This window comes from Astyanax mexicanus, chromosome 25 (genome assembly GCF_023375975.1).
Source record: "Astyanax mexicanus isolate ESR-SI-001 chromosome 25, AstMex3_surface, whole genome shotgun sequence".
Lineage (NCBI taxonomy): Eukaryota > Metazoa > Chordata > Actinopteri > Characiformes > Acestrorhamphidae > Astyanax > Astyanax mexicanus.
In genome coordinates, this window is record NC_064432.1 from 20,784,817 (window position 1) to 20,809,782 (window position 24,966).

Sequence of the window (24,966 nt, forward strand, 5' to 3'; positions counted from 1 at the left end):
CTACTTGTAATTAGGAAATTCTGACGTCTGAGCTCAAGTGGATCTCAACATTTCATTACTTACTGCAAACTCAGTCGGAGACACATTATTTTCAACTCTCAAGTTATTTATAAAGCACTTCAATTGACCCATTCATTATGAAATTGGGAAAGTTGTGTGAAATGTTCTTGTGAATAAATTACATTAAATATAATTAAATAAACTGCCAAAAAGCAATATTACATAATAAATAAAAAAAATACAGTATATATTTACTCCTATATTTCCTTTCTCACCAGCCCCCACATGCAGTGAAGCTGCTGTCTGTGCTGAAGTCCATGGCCAACCGAACCGGACCTGACTCCTTCTTCACTTTCCCTGGCAAGAGTGCTGCGGTGAGTGCACCACCATTTCAGCCATGTATATATCAATGTAAACACATCCAACCTTCTAACATGCATTCACCAACCAAAACTCCTCCTGCTACATCCAAGTTACCAGTTATTAATTCTGCACATTGAGACATTTTGCATATTCCATCCCTTAGAGTGACCTGATTTCAGTCTGACTAACTGGAGACTCATTTATATATCAAGTGTAAGTTCATGTGGTTAAAATCACATGAAGTTTTCAGGTGTGAACTTGTAAGGGTGCTTTCTCTCACCTACTTTGTTTGGTTGAGACTTTAAGACTTTTCAGTTTGGTCTGAACCACAGTAAAAGGTGTGAAAGGGGGTGTGAACCACAGTCCGACTAATAGAGGTGGTGACGGTGTGGATCTACTGAACCAAGTTCCGGTTCATCTGCAGTGTGAATCAAGCACTTTTCTAGATGTTTAGGACTGTGACTCCCCTTGGCATGCAGGTGTGCTACGCTGAAGTATGGACACACAGGCTTAGACTGGGAATTAATTTATTTATGGTAAGAGTAGATTAACCCTTATCTATTAACAGAAATAAAAGGAATTGGGGGATAATCTTTTACACTTTATTCTGCTGCAGGGTGAGTGTGTATGAGAAGGGGAGTCAGATTCTGACAGAGAGCTAGAATTCGTCACAACACCTGGCAAAGCTACTCGCCAAACTCATAACTAAAATTCTACAAACAAATAAATATGAAGTATGGAGAGAGACAACCCGTGTAGACGATGAGAACAGGAAGGAGTAAAATTCTATAGTTTTTTTTTTTTTCAAAACTAACTGGACCAAATGTACACAATATTACACACAAATCTTCAGGTGTGAACCATCAGGTTCTAAAAACACCGTAAGACAACCTCACAGTTTGCTATGCCACTAAACAAGAGTTGTTTGAACTTTATGCTTCCTAACAACTTTTTGCACTGTAAAATATTATTATTAATACATTTCAAATTGCAATGTACAGGCCATCGCCCTGCCACCCATCGCAAAGTGGCCGTACCAGAGTGGCTTCACCTTCCACACATGGCTGCGTATGGACCCCATCAACAACATCAATGTGGACAAAGACAAGCCTTACCTGTACTGGTGAGTCTAGCACACCCCGCACACCTAAGATACACGCATACATGCATAACATACTTAATTACGAGTACAGTGATTTAGCCCAGTGTTGGACTACCCAGCATTTTCAATTGAGATTTTCCACTGAAAGAAAAATATAGTTTATAATTAGGCTTAATCCATGTCTGGGGAAACTTACCTTTTGTTACAGTTCTCTAAACTAAGGTCAAACGCCCAAGTAAGGCATACTCCCATGTAAGAATTTGCTCTGCCTCTCTCTGCCTTCAGCTTAGGAATGCAGAAGAATTAATCGACACTTAAATATGTTCTGCTTGAAATTCAGATGAAAGCTCAGATTTGTATGCAAATTGTCAAATTTGAGATTATAGTCTTTTTTTTTTTTTTTTGCCCTTTTAATTTTCTTCTTTTTATTAATTCTCTTTTCTTCTATTATATCCTCCTCCTCGTCCTCCTCTTCTCACTGGGACAGTGTTTAACAAGGTCTCGCTCCTGTCCCATTTTCAGCCTATAATTAATTTCTGTCAAAATCTGATTTATTCAGGAGGTGCTGTTTTGACTTTACAGAATGATAACTGAGCTGTGAAGAAGCTGCTGTTCGCTCAGAGTGGATTTAAATGGAGATTAGCTCTGAGATTAGCTCTGCAAATTTGCCAGGCTGCTCTAAACGCTGATAAAGCTAGAGGGTTTGTGCTGCCAGTGGATTACACTCTTTTGGCTTTTTGTTGATGCTGACGTTTACTAGTAATAAGCAGTAGTAAATCCCTCATCTTTTAAGGGGCCTATAGTATGGGTTTGCCGTATCGTATCATACATAGTATCCTTTATAAAATCTATTGTGATGGTAGTACTCTGTCTTGAATGCAGTCTATTTAGTGTATTTTTGCTCATGCTGTACAAATCTATTCTCTATTCTCATATGCTCTCTTCTGTATTCTGTTTCTTTGTCCTAGTTTCCGCACAAGTAAAGGCCTGGGTTACTCTGCACACTTTGTGGGTGGCTGTCTAATCGTGACATCATTAAAGTCCAAAGGAAAGGGCTTCCAGCACTGCGTCAAATACGACTTCAAACCACAGAAGGTTTGATTTGGCTTTTTTCTGTACTTTCTGTACTTTTTTTCTGTTTCCTCACTGTGATGAATACCTATACATTATTCAAAATAGAGTATTTTCCTATGTGTTTCTGGTGTTTTTATTTAATATCAGTGGATTTAAAATATAATACTCCCAAAATTAAAATGTATTGGATAAATACAGGGACAAATATTATAATAATATTTTATGGGTTTGTTGATCCAAAAACTGTTAGAAAACTCTTTTTGTGCATTATTGAGTCAAACACTATGCATGATGTGTAGCGCTGTAGGGTGGCATTAGATGCTAATGCTAATGCTCCAGCTTTAGTGGAAATATGTAAATCTAAGTTAACTGTAAATAAATGGAAGTGCTTTACTCACCCAAACAACTTTTAAGTTTTGTTTACTTCGGTTAGTTTTACAGCTAAATTAGAGATTCCTGTTTCTACTACTAGTTACTAGTGTCGCATAAAATGCTCTGTAAAATCCGGTGTGCCTTATGAGTGAAAATAGACCAGAAAATAGACCTTTATTGATGGTGCGCTTTATAACCTGGTATGCCTTATAGTGTGAAAAATATGGTTAGCTTGTTTGAGCTTTATGCAACTGAATGTCTGTGGTGCCAACAAATGCACCTTAAGTAGCTTCTATTAAGTTCCTTAGAGGTTAATCTATAAATCAGGGAAGGGTTACAAATGCATTAATTACTTCAATGCATTCTGCTCTTCTGGATTTCAATGAGTACTTTCAATCTTCTGCTATCACACACATCTAAACATCTCTCCAATAGTGATATGCTTCATGTTTTAATTTTTTAACAATCACAGCAGGATATCTGCTGGCTTTACTTCAGCATCAGGAACAGCAGTCTGAATCCTTGCCCTATAATTTGTGGCCTAAAACTTGTGTTACTGCGCTGGCCCACACACACAGCTTATTTTAAACTGTGCCATTCTATCATTTGCCTCAGTCAGGTAGATGAGTAGAAGCGAGTGTGACTCAGATTCATCTTCTCCAGCCTGAGGAACTGATGAGGGCTTTATTGGAGCTTACTGCGGGACAGGCTGCCGGTTTATTTTTGGCCTCAGCTCCATCCCCTTTCCTCCAGAGAGATCTTATCTCCGGGATAACCACCTTCCCTTCACTTTTTAATCAGAAAATGGAAACTTCAGATGCTAAAGTAGGTGCGATTGTAGCCGGAAGACTCAGGCAGAAAACCAGAGTTCTTAGGTGAAAGCAGAAGTGTAGAATGTAGAGAGGTGAGGCAGCATTCGTGGTATTTATTTTACACAGAGAATGCTGTTTTGGTGTTTTATAATTTGTCTTTTTTATTGACATCTCACTGGTCTGTTAAGCACTTCAGCCTTTTTTTGTTTGTTTGTTTTGTTACACAGTATAGCACATTATAACAGATTATCTGTTATAATCTGTTATAAACAATAGTTATAAACAATAGTCTGTCTGTTGTTCAACTGAATATAAGCAAAATGTTTGTGCGTGTGTGTGTGTGTGTGTGTGTGTGTGTGTGTGTTCTGCAGTGGTACATGGTGACCATCGTTCACATCTACAATCGCTGGAAGAACAGTGAGATTAGCTGCTATGTTAATGGAGAACTGGCCTCCTATGGAGAAATCACCTGGTTCGTCAACACAAGCGATGTAAGTATCACAAGTCAAATGCAGGTTTTACGTTTAATTTATTATTATCTCTCTCTCTCTCTCTCTCTCTCTCTCTCATCCTTTATCAGTATGACCATGTATGGCCAACTTTTTTATTTTTATTTAAGCTCACATTACACATCTCTACCATTAAGTTCTGTTCTCTCTCTCTCTCTCTCTTTTTCTGTCTCTCTCTTTCTGTCTGTCATTTTTTTTATTGGTCTCTCTCTTATTCTCATTGTCTTTTCTACCAGTGATGAGGCAGGTTGCCTGGCACCTGTCGCCATGAGGGACCGACATCTCTCTCTCTCTCTCTCTCTCTCTGTCTCTCTCTCTCTCTCTGTCTCTGTCTGTGTCTGTGTCTGTATGTGTGTGTGTGTGTGTGTGCACCTGTCATTTTACACCTGTAGTGTCATGGAGAGGCATTCATATTTAGCCTGGGTTGCCAAATTGAGACATGGTCTCAGCAGACTGATCTCTTTATTTGTGTGTTTCTAGGTTGTTGTTTTGAAATTCTGTTTTATTTTTTTGCTGCCCTTGTAAAAATAGAATATTATGTTGTTAATGTTTAGTTACAATAATAATATTGCTAGTTGTTAATACACAATGAGGTTGCAAAATAGAAATAACATAGTAAGTAGTATTGTAGTAGATCTAAAATAGACTTGTTGCAATTTAGTTTTCATAATTTAACTACACTGACTGGTTTATTTGCTTACAAATAATTTGTATATTATTTTATATGCATTTAATATTGTTTAAGAAATTATATTTTGCTATATAATTATAATGTAGTTAAAACTTCATTTTTGAGACAGGTCTGATTTGCATTCCCCCAAAATTACAGTGATACTTTATCCTATATGTTTTTCTCTCTGCAGACATTTGATAAGTGTTTCCTGGGTTCATCAGAGACGGCGGACGCTAACCGAGTTTTCTGTGGCCAGATGGGGGCGGTGTATCTGTTCAGCGAAGCGCTCAGTGCAGCTCAAATCCTCGCCATCTATCAGCTCGGCCCAGGATACAAGGTAGAACTCACTGTACAGATTACAGCTGTGTACAACAAAACCAGCCCTAGAGACAATGCTTGTGAGGGTTGTGGAGAGAGTCGGGGGATTTCCTTGTATGTTGGTTTAGTTTCTGTCACCAGTCACACCTTATATACAGCTGTGGAAAAAAAAATAAGAGTTTCTTTTATTTTACCAAATTGAAAACCTCTGTAATATAATCAAGAGGAAGATGGGTGATCACAATTCTTTGCATTATTTGAGGTCTGAAAGCTCTAAATCTTTTATTTGGAATTTGATTTAAGTGTTATCTGTAGTTTATAGAATAAAACAGCAATGTTCATCAGTAGTAGTTTGCTTCTGTTTTATTTTTTTTTTGTTTCATTATTTATGGATTGATTTTCTGAATATGAATTACGTCTTGTAAGATGAGTGTCTCGTCACAGCCCTACTTTTGAATAATTATTTTTAATCTTTTTTTTTTTTTTCAGGGCACATTTAAATATAAGGCTGAGAGTGACCTGCTTTTTGCGGAACATCATAAAACCCTGCTGTATGATGGGAAACTCTCCGGCAGCATCGCTTTCACCTACAACCCCAGAGCGACAGACGCTCAGCTGTGCCTGGAGTCGTCCCCCAAAGACAACGCTTCCATCTTTGTTCACTCACCCCATGCGCTAATGCTGCAGGTAGGCTATTGCTTGCTGTCTCTCACTTGCTCTCTCGCTCTGTGTCTCCATCACACCTCACTCCCTTGTTCCCTGTTCTTCCACTCCCTTGCCTGGTCCCTGTAGCGCAGCTGCGCCAGGAGGCCCAATGGCACAGCTGTGTGTTTCAGCAGGTGTCTGAGTGAGCGACTCATTGCTGTAATTAAGACTCACTGACGCATCACCTGGTCAGCTCTTCGCGTTATTGCACATCACTGTCACGTACACAAGCTGTTTTTAAGGGAACTGCACATTACAGTACTGGAAAAATGTGCACTAATTGTGTAATCACACTGGACCTGGTTGACCGTGTCTGAGCATGCTTGTCCCTCTCCCTGCTGCCCCGCTGGGCTGTGCTCACATTGTGCTTAATGTTCCAGACTCGGGCATCATCCACATGCTTATGTCATCATGATGCAGCTTTTCTTTTAAAGAAATGTGTCACTGCTTTATCTATCTGCACCACTTGCCCAATTTGGACTGTGCATGCACAGATCATCACACAGAATGATGGCAGATAATTCAGATATTAAGATAATAAACTGAAATAGATCCTGTGAATCCTTAATATGTGTCACCTGAAGAATCACCTATGTATTATGAATGACGACTGATTAAATATTACATTTTATTTTGCTAAAAGGAGAAACGCTGCTTAAACTACAACCATTTTATTCGGATACAAACAGCCCTTACGTTCAAAATGCATATTTATAAGATGAAAATACTCATATGACACTTGTGACATCTGTAATTATAATAACACAACATCTGCATCCTTCTAATCAGTACCATTCATGCTCTTGTAATGAAACCAGTGGTTAGTGCACTTAGAAGTCCTAATGATATCCATTAACAAAGCTTAATGCTTAATCCCATTTCACCTCTCTGTTTTGCTCGTGAAACCTAGAAGTGGGGGTCCTGATTTTTGTTAGGCTGGAGGGTGAACCGGAAGTGTTGGGGTATATACCGCTTTAAACCCATTCAAAAAAGAGGTCTATGAGAATTACTGACAAGATGGCGGCACAAGCGACCAAAGAAACCCACAAATGTACTTTTTAAAATGTATTTATAATTACAATAACCACTATTTTACCCTAGTTGAATGTGTAGTTTCAATATTTTATGGCCATTTTCTTTAAAACAAGTATAAAACAGTAGATAGTAGTTTCTCTCAGTAGCTAGCTAGCAAGCTAACTTTCTGTTCCACCTTAAATGGTATAAAAGTGCAGAGGTTGCTGCGTTTAAGGTGGAACAAAAAAAAAATAAGAAGAATTAATAAAAGCTAATTTTATCTCACAGAGGAATTAAGGAATGGACAGTAATTATTAATTGCTGCATCACCTGGCCCTACTAGTTTTTCAGCAGCTAGGTTACTGAACTTCAGAACTCCACTTTTATATTTCTGTATATGGTACTTGAAGGGTTATCCCAATTCTTAGGGCCAGGATTTACTTACACTCCTTCTTCTTGTTACTCTGTTCCAAGGGGAAGGGTCTCACTCCAACATACTTGGTAGGCATACAAAAGAGAAATGGGATTGGGCCTCTTAGTCTCTAGAAGCCTCTAAAGATCTAGAAGTCATAATTTAATGATCATTCCTGCAGGTTGTAGTTATTTGTTCATAATCTGCATTGTTCTTCTTTGTCTCTGCAGGATGTGAAAGCTGTGGTGACTCACTCTGTACAGAGTGCCATCCACTCTATCGGAGGAGTGCAGGTACTCTTCCCTCTCTTCACACAACTGGACTTCACTCAGCACAGCAGTGAAGAACTCGACACTTCCGTCTGGTGAGGATATACACTCACACACGTGCAATTACCCCTTACTGCCACTTTAACGACGTTAGGTTAAAGCAGGTGCGTATTTGAGAGCAGAATAGTAAGGATTAAGAGTTTTGCTCCGGGACCAACCAGGAGTAGCTTGGCGAGTCCAGGTATCGAACCCACAACTTTTCAACAGATGGTGCTCTAACCACTGACCTTCAACCAGACAAGATATTTTTGTCTGAATGTGATCTTTTATCAAAAAGCATACTTAGGGTTAAGTTAAATATATAAAAAAATGTATCACAATGTTTCAATGTTGGACTGTTTTAGCATTTTAAACATAATAGCAATGTTATTGTGTATGATACAGTATGGCACACCCCTAGGAGTATATATATTTACACTAAGTTTCAGCAGTTCTGCTCACTATTTTCTACTCTTTTTTTTTTAGCTGCACATTGCTCTCCTTTATGATGGAGCTCCTGAAGAACTCTGTGGCGATGCAGGAGCAGGTGCTGGCCTGTAAGGGCTTCCTGGTTATCGGTTACTCTCTGGAGAAGGTGAGTAACCTTTGTCCATTGTTTACATGCGGTCTTTGCTTAACAATTAGCGATATTATGTGCTGCATTACTGCAACATATGCCCTTAATGCCCATGCCTGTTGTTTACCTTTAGAATGCAGTTCTATGTTTACTGTAACTATTCCGATTTTAAACCCATGTATTCTAGTAGTTGACAGTAGCAGGGCTTGGATTGCCGTTCACTCATTTTTTTTCTGATGCTCCTCCAAAGTTACATAGTGCAGTAGCTGACATGATAAGCCTTGAGTAGCAACAATAATGTGGATAATCACAATTATATTAAATCTTTTATATTGAGATAGGAATGCTACATAGTGTTGCTTTAAAGGGATTTCACGTTATTTATATTAAATTTAGCCATAGTGTTTTTAGACACCACATAATATAGAATGTCCTGGAAGTGTCATGTGAGTTTTACAACTTGGCTTCGCCAGTTTCCGATTTCAGGCCTTCCACTATTAAATTCATAAATGACGGTAAAACAGGAGTTTTAAAGATATAAAAAGGATTTTGAAGTGAGGAGTACAGAGTTAATGAGTGTCACAAAATCCCAGCACTTTAGCAAAATTGTAACATTTATACAGCAAGTCATGACAGCAATTAAGCCTGAATTATTTTCTTTTAGGAATGAGAAGAGCCACATCTCTCTCTGTAGCCATCACATTCTTTCATCTCCTAATTACATGTTCTGTGTTTAGTGCTGGAATGTGGATCTTATTAAATGATCCCAGAAATGTTTCATTACGATTTCTGTTTGATATTCACTCATGAAATGAGTTCTGCTTCTTTCTTTTCTCTCTCTTATTTCTGGATTTTCTCACAAAGCTCCTTCTACTTATATTCTTGTTACATATTTCCTCACAGGTGCTACAACCTGTTTAAATTAAGACCATAGAGTTCACAACAAAGCAGTAAACAGACAAATAATATCTTTATATTTTGGGTAGATACAGATACCCAATACTCCTTTTTAATTATTTGTTAATGCATCAAACTAAATTGTTCTCGTGTATATTGTGCTAATTTTCTGTACCTTTTTCTTTATTCATGTGTATTTGTCTTTAGTCTTCCAAAGTTCATGTGACGAGACCGGTGATGGAGATCTTCTTGGCCTTTGCACGTTATCTTAGCAACCTGCCAAATGGTGTCTTGCTGCTGAAACAGCTGTGTGATCACATCCTGTTCAATCCTGCCATATGGATCCATGCACCAGCAAAGGTTAGCAGAAAGTACTTCATATACAGTCAATATGCAGCTCTGAATCATAGACCCACTATAAATTGTATCAGAGGGTGCTTGAGACATTTTAGACTGTTCAAACTAACACTGAAGATAAGACATCACACTGCTGAAAGAATTCTGCATGGTGGAGTGGGAAAAACTTTCTCTTAGGCAATGTTGAAGACTGGTGGATGGTGTTAGAAAATGTCTAATTGAGGTTAGGTCAGACATTACATGTGTTTAAAAGTAATTTCTATAGTTTTATTTGCTTAGCTTCCTTAGTATAAATTTCATCTCTCAGTTCTGTTTTAATGAAGCTCAAATGTCCCTGTCATTTTAAATATGTTCACGTTTGTGTTTGTTATCCACTCCAGGTGCAGCTGACCCTTTACACATACCTGGCCACTGAGTTCATCAGTACAGTGACCATCTACAACGCAGTGCGCAGAGTGGGCACGGTGCTGCAGGTCATGCACACACTCAAATACTACTACTGGGTGGTAAACCCTCAGGACCGCAGTGGTGTCACACCTAAAGGCCTGGGTAAGACCTGTGAGACCATGCAATACATCTCGTTCCTTACAGTATTGCGATATATGGCGATGTATTGAATCCATAAACCCTCCAGTGAACAGCCATAGTTTATTCTGGCGTAAATGTAAAACACTGTTTTTTGATGTAGAGTAACAGTAACAATATTAGCAACATTTTTTATGTAATTCAGATTATAATATATTATTTCTCTGATATTCACGAACTGTTGTAGAGGTGCAATATTTAGAAAATGCACTTTACACACTATCTCTTTGTGATTTTGTTTTGTGTTTAGATGGTCCGAGACCCAACCAGAAGGAAATCCACTCCCTCCGCGCTTTTCTGCTGCTCTTTGTCAAACAGCTCATTATGAAGGTGTGTTTTCAGTCTGTTAAAAAGCTTTTATTTTGTTTATGCCCTTGCTTTTGTATGTGACATATTTCATTAATTATTTTTGTTGCATTAAGCAACGGAGTATTTATTTCTTAGAAAATGCAGAAGTATGCTTCTGTGGAAGATGTAAAACTTGCAACATGTGATTTGACCAAGGAGTTCCTAGACTTTTGCATAAGACGTTTTTAGGGGAAAGAATGAACTGCATTTTAAAACCGATATTGCAACTGCTTTACCATCAACCGCAACAACAATAAATATTGTTATATTTACGACATTCCTGATTTTATATATATATTATTTACTTGAACAAAATAAAAGTCCTGTTTGTTTTCTTTTTCTCCTGCACTGCAGGATTATGGAGTGAAGGAGGATGAGCTGCAAAGTATTCTCAACTACCTGCTCACAATGCATGAGGTAACAGCACACCTGGACACACCTGCATTGCAACAGAATAGCATAATATATATTTATATATATTTATATATTTATTTATTTATTTATTTATTTTCATTCTTGAACTCTTGAAGCGTTTAAATGACAACACTTGATGAACAAAATAGTTATTTTTAAACACGAAACCTATCATTAGTATTTTATTTAAAATTAGTTGGGCACAAATATTTTGTGTTTTTACTTCAGACCAGTGAAAAGTAATCCTGTGGGATTTTTTATCATTCTATGTGTAATTGTTAGTTATAAAAAAAAAAAAAAATCTCCACACAAAGTTATAATTTGTTTTTTAAGTATGTCTGCTTGGTTTGAATGAAAACGTGCAGCCATGTCAGATAAACTGTGAATCAGCATTGGCAACTAGCAGTTTACCCAAAATAATACCTTATAATCCTGTAATAAACCAGCTCTAGTGTTCTTTTTCAATAGTTCCACTAGATGGCACCCACATACAACATCTGTAAAGCAGCATTTCATGTTCCTGCTTCAGAGCTCTGAACTGCACATAATCAGTTTTCCTCGTGTTCCAGATGCTCCTGCACGCTCAGGCCTAATGTAATATTTGTTTTTATACCATGATTGCCCTTTCCTGTGCAGCCTTTGATACATAATTATCCTTTATTTATTTTCCTTCTGTCACACGCGCTCTCACACAACCTTTCATCAGAGGTAAACCTGTGTTACTGTAAGTCTACAGGGAATGTGTTTTACAGTGTCTGATTAAAGATCCTGATTATAGAGCACATCAGTCCAGTGCTCCTCGGTTCTGACCATAGAGCCGGTAGCGTAAAGGTGCTGTGTTAACATCTTTAACAGGCCGGATCTGTGTTTGTTGTTTTGTTTACTCTAGGATGACAACCTGATGGATGTTCTGCAGCTGCTGGTGGCTCTGATGTCGGAGCATCCCAGCTCCATGGTCCAAGCCTTTGATCAGCGCAACGGCATCCGGTGAGGCGGCGAGAGTTGCCCGGGGCGATGCTATATAGTGTAGAAACCTGCTGCTGGTATGAGCGGTTTGTTAGAGTTTGAGTCTGCCTCGTCTAAGGCTGGTCAATATGGCTCAGTACTTGATATGCAGCAAAATATTTTTTATATTATTATTATTATTAGATATAAATGAAATTTATTTGGGCAGAATTTAGCCATTTAAGGAGATAAAATTAGAAAATAAAAATCAGACTTTTGGAAAAAAAAAAGCAGTTACTTGAATAAAATGGAAAAGGATATAGGTTTATGTTAAAATAATATCCATAATCACATATATATATATATATATATATATATATATATATATATATATATATATATATATATATATATATATATATATATTTTTTTTTTTTTTTTTTTACTGATTTGATTGCAGACTAAACTAAGCAAAACCAATGGCATAATGTATGCCTCAAAGTGACATTTTTTCTGGCTTTTAGCTAGCTGAGATTCTTCTGTAGGCATTTTAATAAAGAATTGTGAAATAACTTTATTTTTTTTTTTTCTTTAAATTGGACCTTTTTTGTGTAAAAACTGGTCAATTTTTAATTGTTCAAAACTGCTCCAGAAAATACAGGAATAACAAGCTTACTGTAAAGTCTTTAAAACTAATATTGGTGTTAAATTGATTTGCCCCATAGCTGCAGATACCCTTAAAAAACACTTTTAAAGTGAATGATTTTTGAGACGCAGCCCTGTAATTAGACAGATATAAAAAAATAAATATATAAATACAATGGAGACGAATACAAATTATAATACAATAATAGCTGTCTGTCCAGTCAACAGCTTGTTTGTGTCCAGTTTCTGTACACGTTTACTGGCTTCTGCATATATTGTACGTTAAATCGATAATGAAGCTCTGTGAACGCTGTAAGAAAGATGGGTTTAAAATAAAGCCAGTCATTCAATGTTTCTTTTTTTTATTTATTTATTTAATTCTGAATTGTAGATTAATATGAAAAACGCCTCAAGAAACTCCTTCAAGACACTGAGGAAACTATTCCAGGTGACTCAACCTCATGAAGTCACTTAGAAAATATTCTGCATATGTTCATGAATAGGTTTAATATCTTCAATATTACATTTACAGTGTAAAAAAAAAATCATAAAAAGAAAAAACACATTGAATGAGAAGAAGTGTGTCTAAACTTTTGACTGGTACTGTATACTGTGGTGATTGAGGATATATGCCTACTCTGCAAATGTCTGCCCACAGTTCTCCCACTGTAATATCTGTATCCAAAGATTTATTTAGCTTCCTGAACAGTCACAGCAAAGGTTCAGCAAGCAAGCCTCAGCGTTAGCATATGTCTGCAGACCCCGCCGGGTCTGTACGAGTCCGTCCGCTTCCACGGGGCTTTCATATGGGCTGCTGAAGTGTACACTGTTCGGGTTCCTGAGGTTTTATAGACCCTTTGGTTACTGTGACAGTTTACGGGGTTAAACGTGCAGCGTGGCAGGGGGTGTCTGGATGGGTTGGTGCGGTAAAACCGTAGGTATTCTGTTCATTTCAGAGCTGACAGCAGCAGTCAAAACACTGTTCCATCACGTGTTCACTTAAAGGGAGAGGAAGATTGGGTTTAGTTTAGTAAGCGGCCATGAATAATTGTAGTTCTTTACCAAGAGTTTTTTTTTTTCTGGTTTATTTAGCAAAGTAAACACTGAGCAACGTTCACTTGAGTTAAGGCATCTAAATTACTTTTTATGTTGAAATACGGAATAGTAATTCATTACCCCCTTTCATGGAAGTAGTGGGTATAATTTATTGTGAGTGTTTAATATCTTTTTATGAATACAATTAAAACAAGTATTTTTCTAAAAGTGTACGTCTTTTCTTTGATTTTGACTTTGCCTACAGAGTTTAATTGTCTATAAAGTGTGAATATGTTTTCCTCTTTACAGAGTGATCTACAAACTGCTAGGATCCAAAAGTGAAGGAATTCGAGTGCAGTCACTCAAAGTGATGGGCTACTTTCTGCGCCATTTACAACCAAAGTAAGTTAAGCTTGAGTCGTCAGCACTGAATGATTTGATTTATTGGTTCGTCATAATTGTTCTTTATTTTATGGTGGGGAAATTAAAAGAAATGTAAGGTTTTAATAAAAAAATAAGCAAAGAAATCATTTTCAAACATTTTTAAAAGCATAATATGGGTCTAAGGATCAGTTTTTAACTGTTAAACTCATTTTTTGAATGTAAAATTTAGATTTGACAGAATTTTTTATTTCCATTTTGCCACGGTCTATTTTAAATGAGCTTTAATCCAGGGAAGATGGTGTTTGTGGATTGTGGATTTACTAACCTGTATTACTGAATTACAGCACAGTGAACTGTGTTTACAGACTGATGATTTCTGGGTGTGTTTCTGAGCCCAGGCAGTGATTTCCAGCACAGTATCATTGCTGTTTTTAATGCAGAGCTGCCTGAGGCCCCAAAGATCACCAGCATCCAATACTGATCATCTGCATTTTCCCTTGTGAACAGGGAATTCTCCAGATTCTATGAATCTGTTGATATTATGGGCTGTACATGGTGTGTTAAAGGGCTATTAACACACAAATAAGATAATAAATAAAAGTAAGCAAGGGCAATGTGGGTATATGAAGTATATACAGGAGCAGCGTTGTATTATTGCAGTTGGACGATAGATAAGTGTAATAATTAGGAGCAACAGTAACATGAGAGTGAAACTGTAGCAACAACAGCAGGTCAGATAAAAATCATAAACAGCATTTTTAAGTTTTTAGACACTATTTTGGCAGATCAGTAAAACACTGCCCATCTTTGCTTCTGAAAGACTCTGCCTCTTTAAATGTTTTTTTTATTTTTAAGGTAGTTGTAAATTTGCTCTAATGACAATTTGCTATTTTATTAGTCGCACTTACTTTTCCAGACTTTTGTTGACCTGTCCCTACCTGTTTGGAATGTGTTGCACCCCTGAAATGTAGAAATGCCTGTTTATTGGTAAATACATAAAAAAAAAACTGACCAGAAATACATAAAATATCTCAGGTTCATAATGTCTGTAATTATGAAAATTTAAGTAAATATTAGAAACACTGCATTTTTATTTTATTTGCATTTTCCACAACCTTCAAACTTGACTCAATTTGTGGTTGTAATTAACTTTTTCTAAATCAGCCGTTCTTATGAAAATCATAGTTATAATTGTGTTAGTTATTGGAACTCTGAAATGTAAAGGAGAACTTCAGTGCACACATGGTTCGAGATGGTAAAACACTGTTAGAGTTCAGACTGTTAGAGCCCTTTTCCCTGAACTTTTCCTGTTTTTTTTTATTTTTTTTTTATCCGTCTCTAAAGGGCAGTTCTGATAAAGAATAAGTCTCGCTGTGTAATTTTAGTTCACTTAATATGGAAAACAGTGTGAGGTGCTTGCAGTATTGGTCTGTAACTGGTCCCCATTATTTTTCCTGATGTAATGTCTGTGGTCGCTGGCTGATGAGGTTCTTTTTCACTTTGTGTAGTTTTTATTTTTTGTGTATTATTTCTGTGCATTTTTTTATGTTTTAGGAAAACAAGTTTGTAATGAAGCGAAGCTTTGGCTCTACACAGAAAGGAGCGTGCTCATAGTTCTTAGCAGCGTCATTTATCTGTTGCTCAATGCTTATGGAATTCCATATCGTTTCTTAGTCAATATTGTCATTTTTTAAACAATAATAAAAAAAAAACATTGTGAAATTAGCAACATTTCTCTTTTTATAGCAGCCTATTTTGCATGTATTTGAATTCACTGTAAAGCTTTAAGTTGCTTTATTTGGTTACAATTATTATTATTTTGTACAAAATCATAGTCTTGATAAGTTACTGTTTACAAAATAGACGAAGGTTTGAGACAGAAGTTTTGTAAAAAAGCCTTTTTTTGCTTTGCAGAAAATTAAACATCTATTTAGTTGCAGTAGTATGTTCTCTAAATTAATCAAACGTTTATATATTCTTTGCGTTTTTCTAATCGCCAAGAATATCGTTATAACAAAAAGTACAAGATTAATTAAAAGAATCAGTATAGGATCATCATAATGGGATTTTTTAATATTCATATATAAATGAATTGTTAAGACAGAGAAGGGGAGGGGAGAGGAAATACAGATTTAATCCATATTTTATCTTAAATTAAAATAATCTACCCTCTGAAATAAGATGGGTTCCTGTATTAACATCACTAAGTAAAACCTTTTAATTGCATGCATTAATTTTTTTCAGCACTGCAAAATACATTTTACTCCTTATGAAGGATGATTTATTGTCCCACTGATTTGTACTATAAATTATTACCTGAAATGGCATTAATGCTGTAGAGCTGCAGGTTCTTGCTGTATTCCTCTTTTGCAGTTGGGATGAACAGAGTGTGATATCACTGATTATTTTCTGGTTGTAGGAGGAAATCTGATGTCATGCTGAGTCACGGCCTGTTCTCACTACTGACCGAACGTCTGGCGCTCCACTCCAGCCAGTTCTCCATGACCACATACAACGTCCTGTTTGAGGTCAGTTCGATACTAATAATAATATCTGAATTATTACAAACACCATAGAATTAATGAAAAGTGTAAAAGGCAAAAAATAAACTCTAACTAGAAAATATAAAACAAAAAAATACATATAAACCCTAATAAGGTTCATGAAACTTAATTACTGTAAGGCGCAATAACTACTAGCTTGACTAACAAATAAAAACTAAAGAAAAACTTCTAGAAAAAAAATGAGAAATTTTGTAAACTTTAACAAACAAATTAACTCTACTGAGCAAATAAACATTAAGAAACTAATAGGAACTTAAGCATAGGCTAATGAATAAATTTAAATTTTAACCACAATAAGCAAATATGAACTTTAATATTCAAACATGAGCACTATTGAACAAAATGAAAAAATACTGATTTTACAGTCTAATGCAAATTAATAAACAAATATAAACCAATTATTACAATTGGTCACTGGCTGATAAAGTTCTTTTTCACTTTGTGCAGTTTTATTTTTTTTTCCCATGTATTTTTTTTTGTTTTAAGAAAACAGAGTTTGTAGTAAAGCAAAGCTTTAGCTCTACAGGGAAAGGAGCGTGTTCACATTTCTCAGCAGTTCTGGGAAAAAATTAAGAGACTTAAATTAGGAGTTTCTTTGATTTTACCAAATTGAAAACCTCTGAAATATAATCTAGAGGAAGATGAATGATCACAAGTCATCAAATCAAGCTGAACTGCTTGAATTTTTGCACCAGGAGTAAAGGCATAAAGTTATCCATAAGCAGTGTGTAAGACTGGTGGAGGAGAACATGGCAATATTCATGAAAACTGTGATTAAAAAACAGGGTTATTTAATCAAATATTGATTTCTAAATTTTTTAAACAAATATAAACAATTTATTACAGAATGTGTTACTAATGTATTGATAACAGGTAAAATCAGCTTGTTTGATTTAATTTCAGGAAAGGATTTATTAAAGTTGATTGATAGGATTTGGATGTAATGAATATCTGAAAGTAATTGAGGTTTTCTGTAACTAAAAATATCAGTGCCTTTTTTTTTGTCTTAAAGTTTCTGTCATGCAGTTTTGTCACAAAAAACATTATATGGATTTAAAGATAAGTGTTACATTTTAGTTCATTTTTTCTAGTTGATTTCTGAAAATGATAATAAAAAAATGGGTGGGTTTTCATTACTTTTCTAATTTTAAAGTTTTTACATGTCTCTTTTTTCCATTTCAGACTTTTTTGTTGAACTATTGTTGATAAAAAGGTATCCTCAGGTCTGTGTGTTTGTGAGATATGTTTGACAGATATGAAGTGCTGCGCTGAGGCTTATTTTGAATTAAATACTTTGCTGCAGACTTGTGTTTTTGTTCCTGTGTTTATAAAGGATTAGGCTGAAGCTGGGTTTCAGGAGACTGATCCTAAAACAGTGAGCGGAAGACACTAACCAGAACTTTCTTTGCTTTCTTTAAAGATTCTTACAGAGCAAATCTGCACGCAAGTCATCCACAAACAGCACCCTGACCCCGACTCCACTGTGAAGATCCAAAACCCACGTAAGAACGCAATTCATCTTCCCAAACACGCACATGCCTAGCAGGGTCAGCTGAGAGCAGTGGATTTCATTATACTGTATGTATATTAGTGGATTAGTGGCGTACGTATAACCAGCTGCAGTATGTTGAAATTACATGTTTGTTATATATCTATATATTTTTTATATATATTAGAACAACTGATTTACATTCATTTAATTAGTGATGTAGTGAAATTGACATACATAATAGGAGTATAATGAAGTTAAGTTTTATTATATTGTATTTACAGTACTGCATTTTCAGAAACACTACTGATTTTTAATTATTAAGTTATCATGTGTAAAGATTGGTGTCAGACAGTGGTTTAGTTTGTGTTTTGTTTAAACCTCGCCCACTAGAAATCATTATTGTATTCTGTTGTTAGATTCCACAGTTCTGATTTGAATAAAAAGTAACCTTTCCTTTTTAATTCAGATTTTGTAAATATGACAGTGTTTTTATAGTATTTATACAAGTCTTTCCTAAAATCAGATTTAAACAATTGTAATATATCACCCACATATTTCACCACTTCTTTTATGTTGGCATGGATGTTAAGCATACAAAAAAAGGCAGCACTATAAACAGCTTATTATATATTTCATTATATCCCTATTATGTATGTGAAACTTCCACTACAGCACTAATAAAATGAGTGTAAATCAATTAATCTAAATTAAATGTACAAAACGTATATACAATAAATAATATATGTAGTGATGCTACAGCTTGTTATATGCAGGCCACTAATATACAAAATATTTTATATATATACATTTTTTAAAGTTCAGAAATCAATATTTGGTGGAATAACCCTGGTTTTTAATCACAGTTTTCATGCATCTTGGCATCATGTTCTCCTCCACCAGTCTTACACACTGCTTTTGGATAACTTTGTGCCTTTACTCCTGGTGCAAAAATTCAAGCAGTTCAGTTTGGTTTGATGGCTTGTGATCATCCATCTTCCTTTCGATTATATTCCAGAGGTTTTCAATTTGGTAAAATCAAAGAAACTATATTTTTTCCAGAGCTGTACATACAGTATAATATATATTTTGGAGAGAGCACAGCAGTGTTTTTGTACATCAAGTGAGATGTAAATTAATCCATATTAAATTGGATAAACTATTTAAACTGTTTCTCTTTTTACTGCTGCATTTTCAGTGCGCTCACTTGTACTGAGATAAACAGTGTGCATTTTAAATGTTTAAATATTGTGCTTTTATATTTTTTCCTTATTGCTCAGGCCTAATTTTACAAAATAGTTATGGAGTTTAGTATTTGGTGACCTCATACATAGTTGCTCTTAATTTATTTATTTTTTTAACATGAAATATGTTTTTTTACAAATGCCTTTGCCTCATTATTTTCTGAGTTTTGTTATTTTTTTTGTCATTCAGTCCTGTTTTGATCACAGCAGTTACTTCAATCAGCTGCAGATTGCTTAATGTTCTCCTCCCTGCAGAGCAGAAATACATTTCAGAATAATGAACTTCCTCTCTGTGCTCTAGAGTTTCAACCCTCCTATTCAGCATGAGCTTTACATTCATTTTTCATTGAATGCTGCGTTCTGATGACCTCACTTTCTCTAATAGCTTCTCTGCTTCTGCTTTCCACCCTCTATTTAGGGCTGTTTTGGCTTGTCCTCAAAACAAGGGCACGTTTGATGTTGATGCAGACGTTTGAGCACTCTGGTCAAATAACCCTGTTAAGGCTGGGTTAAAAAAAAAAATTGGATTTAGATTGATCCGATATAGATTTATAAAATCCTGAGAGTGATCTTTAAAATTAGCCTGTTTGGGACTAAAGCAGCAAAAATAATAAACATTAATATAACTGCTTTAGATTCATTATTTCTTTATGTGAACACTAATCATTTTTGTACAAGCAACACTCAACATTAGTTCTCTGTAAATTGTAAAATCTTCATATCCCAATAAAATCAGTTATTGTAACAGATACAGTTGTGTAAAACAACTAAGAGACTGCTTAAAAATGATGAGTTTCTTTGATTTTAACAAAAATTTAAAACCTCTGGAATATAATCAAGAGGAATATCTATTTCTTTTGCACCAGGAGTGGCATAAAGTTATCCAAAAGCAGTGTGTAAGACTGGTGGAGGAGAACATGCCAAGATGCATGAAAACTGTGATTAAAAACAGAGTTATTCCACCAAATATTGATTTCTGAACTTTCTGAAATGTTATAAATATGAACTTGTTTTCTTTGCATTATTTGAGGTCTGAAAGCTCTGCATCTTTTTTTGTTATTATTTCAGTTATTTCTCATTTTCTGCAAATAAATGCTCTAAATGACAATAGTTTTATTTGGAATTTGGGAGAAATGTTGTCCCTAGTTTATAGAATAAAACAATAATGTTCATTTTACTTAAACATTTACCTATAAATAGCAACATCAAAGAATTCAGAATTCAGAAACAGAAACAGAACTGGTCTCTTAATTTTTTCTGTATATCTCTGCTGTATATCTCTGCATTTTGGAGCACATTTTTTTTTTTTTTTCTGAATTTAACAAATTGAATAAGAAAAAAAAACTTTTTTATTTATTTTTTTATTTTTTCAAATCTGTCGAGAATGTGAACTTTGTGCCGTATTCATGTACATGATTATACTGTACATACAGTACTGTATACAAAGCTGTTTGTCTGGACAACACATTCTGACTACTGGCTTCATGTTTATTTAGGTTTATTCTAACATTAAGTTGTGTTTTTATAGGCGAAAACACACTCACTGCTGATAAACAGTTTATACAGTTTTTCTAGACTGTTTTGGACTTCTGCAGTACACTGTATATATACACATCTGAACCATTTAAAATCACCTGTTATGCTAATCTTTTCACTGTGTGAACATGTCACGATAAGTTGACGAATAGAAGTCATCCAAAACAGCTTGGAATGGAAAAAAAAAATTAGCCTCTAACTGTAATGAACTGCTGGGGCTTCCAGCATTGTGTTCCTGACATCTAGAACTCACCATAAAATTACAGTAGTTTAAATTTCTTTTTCATATTGCGAATATAGAACAATATTTAGGGCTGCATAATATTGGTAAAAAAATATTACAATTACAATCAATCAAATCTTCACCCATCATCTATTTTTTTTAGCTACACTGAGCATATAGGACCCAATGGTGAAGACCCCACAGTTATTATTTGGGTTGGTCATTCTCAGCACTACAGTGACTCAGTCATGGTGGTGGTGTGTTTGTGTATGTTGTGCTGATATGAGTGGATCAGGCACAGCAGTGCTGCTGGAGTTCTTAAACATGTAATTGTCACTACTGCACTGAGAATATCTCCACCAACAGCATCCTGTGATCTTATATTTAAAGATCAGAACATTTCAGTTTTTAAAATTGTGACAGTAGAATTCTGTGATTGATGTGTGTGTGTGTACTTCAGTTTCTGAATCTGTTTCTCAGATTTTGCTATTTATAGGTTTATGTTTGAGAAAAATGAACATTGTTGTTTTATTCTATAAACTACAGACAACATTTCTTCCAAATTCCCTCCAAAAATTGTCATTTATTTGAAAGAAAAATTAGAAATGGCTGAGCTTTCAGACCTCAAATTATCACATTTAGAAAGTTTTAAGAGTTCAGAAATCAATATTTGGTGCAATAACCCTGGTTTTTAATTACAGTTTTCATGCATCTTGACATATTTTCCTCCACCAGTCTTACACACTGATTTTGATAACTTTATGCCACTCCTGTTTTTGTGCTCTCTTATTTTTTACACACGCACACACACACAGCTGTATATCAAAAGAAAAAAAGGCACTGATGTTCTGATGAATTGCAGACCCCACATTAGCATTTCCTTTCTGAATCACTGATGTCATAACAAAAGTTTCTGATTTTATCTCCTTTCATATTTTGACAGCACACACACACACACACTCTCACACACACACACACACACACACACACACACACACACACACTCCTGCCATCCAGCACAGCAGACTGTAGGTTATGCTGTGTATGTGCTGATATGAGATCAGCTCTGTTGCTAAAAAGCATCTACAGCGCTGATCCGGGGTCAGGCCGTAATGAGGCCAGTTTAAAGAGGCTCGGTTCTGGTTCTCTTTTCCTCCACGTCTCCCTGATCTGATCTGTGTTGAAGCCTCGAAATGGCCCTGATTGCAGTCTTTAGCGACGTCAGACCCAATCAAAAACAACCCGTAGAAGCGGGAGTTTTTCCTTACGCTAAAACTCGGGATAAACCAGGACCAAATGCTGAGCGCTGGAAAGAATCCGCACGTCTGTATGCGGAGGTAATTTTCTACTGGTAAGGTTCAGTGACTCTAATTTGAGTGAGTAAGGCGTAGAAACAACACAATCTCTAGTGGAACGACAGAGAGGGCATCGCTTACATGCGCAGACGGCTCCGGACTCTCAGGGACGCTGAAATTTAAGCCTTTCCATTCAACCAAATGGCTATTGACGCTGTCTAGATAATTCATCTAAACAGGCAGTCTCTTTAGGTTAGGCTAAAGAGCTGTTCCTGGAAGCTTCGCCTCTGCCTCTATAGTCAAGTCTGACCTTCTGATTTAGCTCAGCTGGGACTTCCCCCTTTTATTCATTCAAATACAGTGTCTTATAGCGTATTTAAATAGTATATGCACTGTTTACAAGGATTTAAGTTCATCTGAAAGTATTTGGCCTATGTAGTAAAGTGATAAAAGCATTTCCTGAGACAGATTACTACTAAATCAACAAAAGCTAAAAAGATAATTTAGTTCAAAAGTAATCAAATTCATGAAACTTTATTATTAGTGTGTGGTTTGTAACCCTGTATGAAACGTGTTGTTTGTATGTGTGTGTGTATGTGTGTGTGTGTGTGTGTTATAGAGATCCTGAAGGTGATTGCTGCTCTCCTGAAGAATGCTCCCGCTGGGCCTGAGACCATGGAGGTGCGGCGCGTTTTCCTCTCAGACATGATCAAACTGTTCAACAACAGCAGAGAGAACAGGAGGTACACACACACACATACACATATACTTGCACATACAATACACACAATAATACATGCACATACAGTTTCCATGATTCATCAGCAGTGTCTGTCTGGATCTTTGATAAAAATTAAGAAAACAAATTAAAGCAAAAAAAACCTCTTTATTCTACAAATATATTTTTTTACTTACATAACAGAAACACTTTTATTCCATATTTTGATTTGGAATAACTGTATGAAACCAATATAAAACAGAAGTTTAGTTAAGCTATATTTAAAAAAATAGCAAACGGCACCCATTAACCTTAAAATCAGCTTTTAAAGTGGTAAATTTCACAATTAAATAAGCAAAAATTATATATAAATAAGATAATTATGTATCTATCTACTGAGATACCTTCTTACAGCTTCTGTATGTGCAGTGTCCAATATCCAGTTTTGAAACTGCATTTAAACAGTAATTCGATTGCTTGAATTAATTAGATTTAATTTGACACATTTCCTAGCTCTAGCGCATTATATTATATTAAATTTCACACATTACGTACAGTCAGGGGTTCAGCTCTTCCATGATTATTGCCTGTTGAAAAAAATTTGGATCTATTCTTGGGTCAGATAAATTTCCATTTCACCTATAAATATTTACATTTTGAAGCTCCTTTTCTGGGCAGTAAAACCATGTTTAAAAATGTGTATATATATATACATACATATATATATATATATATATATATATATATATATATATATATATATATATATATATATATATATATATATATATATATATATATATATTCGCATGAATACAATTAAAACCAATTAAACATCTCCAAAGCTTTCCTCGTGGAGTCTAGTATTATTTACAGTTCTCATTATAATATCAACAGCTGAATCCAGTGAGCTCCTGATGGAATTAACCTTGACTGGGGGGCATCCAGGAGAAATCTGAAACTAAACTTTGTTCTACAAACTCATAAGATGTAAAAATCCTGCAACCAGTTAAAAAAATCTGCTTTAGTTTATTGCAAATGTTCTAATAATAAATTCAGGTAAAAAGCTCTAAGTAATATGTTTGTGTCTTAAACTTTTACACAGTACACTGTACATACTGCCATAACACACACACAAGTGAATGTCTAAGTAGCAGTCTACAGTGCTTACCATGCCAAGACTGAATACTGTAATTGTGTGTGTGTGTGTAAAATGTACAAGTGTGTGTTAAAATGTGTGTCTTTGTGTAAATGTGCAGGAGTCTGCTGCAGTGTTCTGTATGGCAGGAGTGGATGCTGTCTCTGTGTTTTATAAACCCGAAGAACAGTGAGGAGCAGAAGATTACCGAGATGGTTTACGCCGTTTTCCGGATTCTTCTCTATCACGCCATCAAGTACGAGTGGGGCGGCTGGCGCGTGTGGGTCGACACACTCTCCATCACACACTCCAAGGTCAGCGCACGCACACATGCACACACACATGAATCCATACTGTATACACACACTCACACACAGTGAGGAAAGTCTGCTCTGGACCGTGCACACTGTAATAAATATGTGAGAAGTATTGGTATCAATTATGTAATAAAACACCATTGAATTTCGGCAATGCTGTGCTGCAGTTGTCAGCACAAGGTCAAAGATCAGAACATCAGCTTGACCTTGAATGTATTATTGGATTATAACCTATTGAGATTTGTTACATTTTGACACAACAAAGAAGATAAACATATAATACACACTTGATCTACATATATACACAAATATAAAAAATAAATTGATGCAATTTTTCACCCAGGTTTCTATTTTTACACTTAGCCTCAAACAGCAGTGGTGATTACAGGGGTCCAAGCACGAATGAAGAGCAATTTGTTAAGACTAGTTTTGCTTATTATAAACAGTCAGCATAATGATGGGTATAAAACAGTAAAAGGTATATTAAGAAATATGCATGATTTTAAAGCATAAAAATAATGAAAATAGAAAATCGAGAAGGATTAAAGCTTTGCATTTGGAGAGCTGTAATCTATAATGTGTAATCTGATCAT

At 35.5% G+C, this 24,966-nt stretch overlaps 1 protein-coding gene across 4 annotated transcripts in view; it reads left to right on the forward strand.

Moving 5' to 3' along the window:
• lrba (LPS responsive beige-like anchor protein) overlaps positions 1 to 24,966 on the forward strand; it is a 273,015-nt gene that overhangs the window by 29,591 nt on the left and 218,458 nt on the right. For all 4 annotated transcript variants that reach the window (XM_049472639.1, XM_049472641.1, XM_049472642.1 and 1 more), the window contains exons 4-21: positions 279 to 374; positions 1,365 to 1,486; positions 2,434 to 2,560; positions 4,095 to 4,214; positions 5,096 to 5,242; positions 5,713 to 5,910; positions 7,585 to 7,718; positions 8,149 to 8,257; positions 9,344 to 9,496; positions 9,874 to 10,042; positions 10,329 to 10,408; positions 10,781 to 10,843; positions 11,730 to 11,827; positions 13,775 to 13,867; positions 16,269 to 16,377; positions 17,834 to 17,915; positions 22,820 to 22,943; positions 24,178 to 24,370. In XM_049472639.1, the coding sequence (XP_049328596.1) occupies positions 279 to 374; positions 1,365 to 1,486; positions 2,434 to 2,560; positions 4,095 to 4,214; positions 5,096 to 5,242; positions 5,713 to 5,910; positions 7,585 to 7,718; positions 8,149 to 8,257; positions 9,344 to 9,496; positions 9,874 to 10,042; positions 10,329 to 10,408; positions 10,781 to 10,843; positions 11,730 to 11,827; positions 13,775 to 13,867; positions 16,269 to 16,377; positions 17,834 to 17,915; positions 22,820 to 22,943; positions 24,178 to 24,370 (2,217 nt within the window). The remainder of the gene's footprint in view (positions 1 to 278; positions 375 to 1,364; positions 1,487 to 2,433; positions 2,561 to 4,094; positions 4,215 to 5,095; positions 5,243 to 5,712; positions 5,911 to 7,584; positions 7,719 to 8,148; positions 8,258 to 9,343; positions 9,497 to 9,873; positions 10,043 to 10,328; positions 10,409 to 10,780; positions 10,844 to 11,729; positions 11,828 to 13,774; positions 13,868 to 16,268; positions 16,378 to 17,833; positions 17,916 to 22,819; positions 22,944 to 24,177; positions 24,371 to 24,966) is intronic.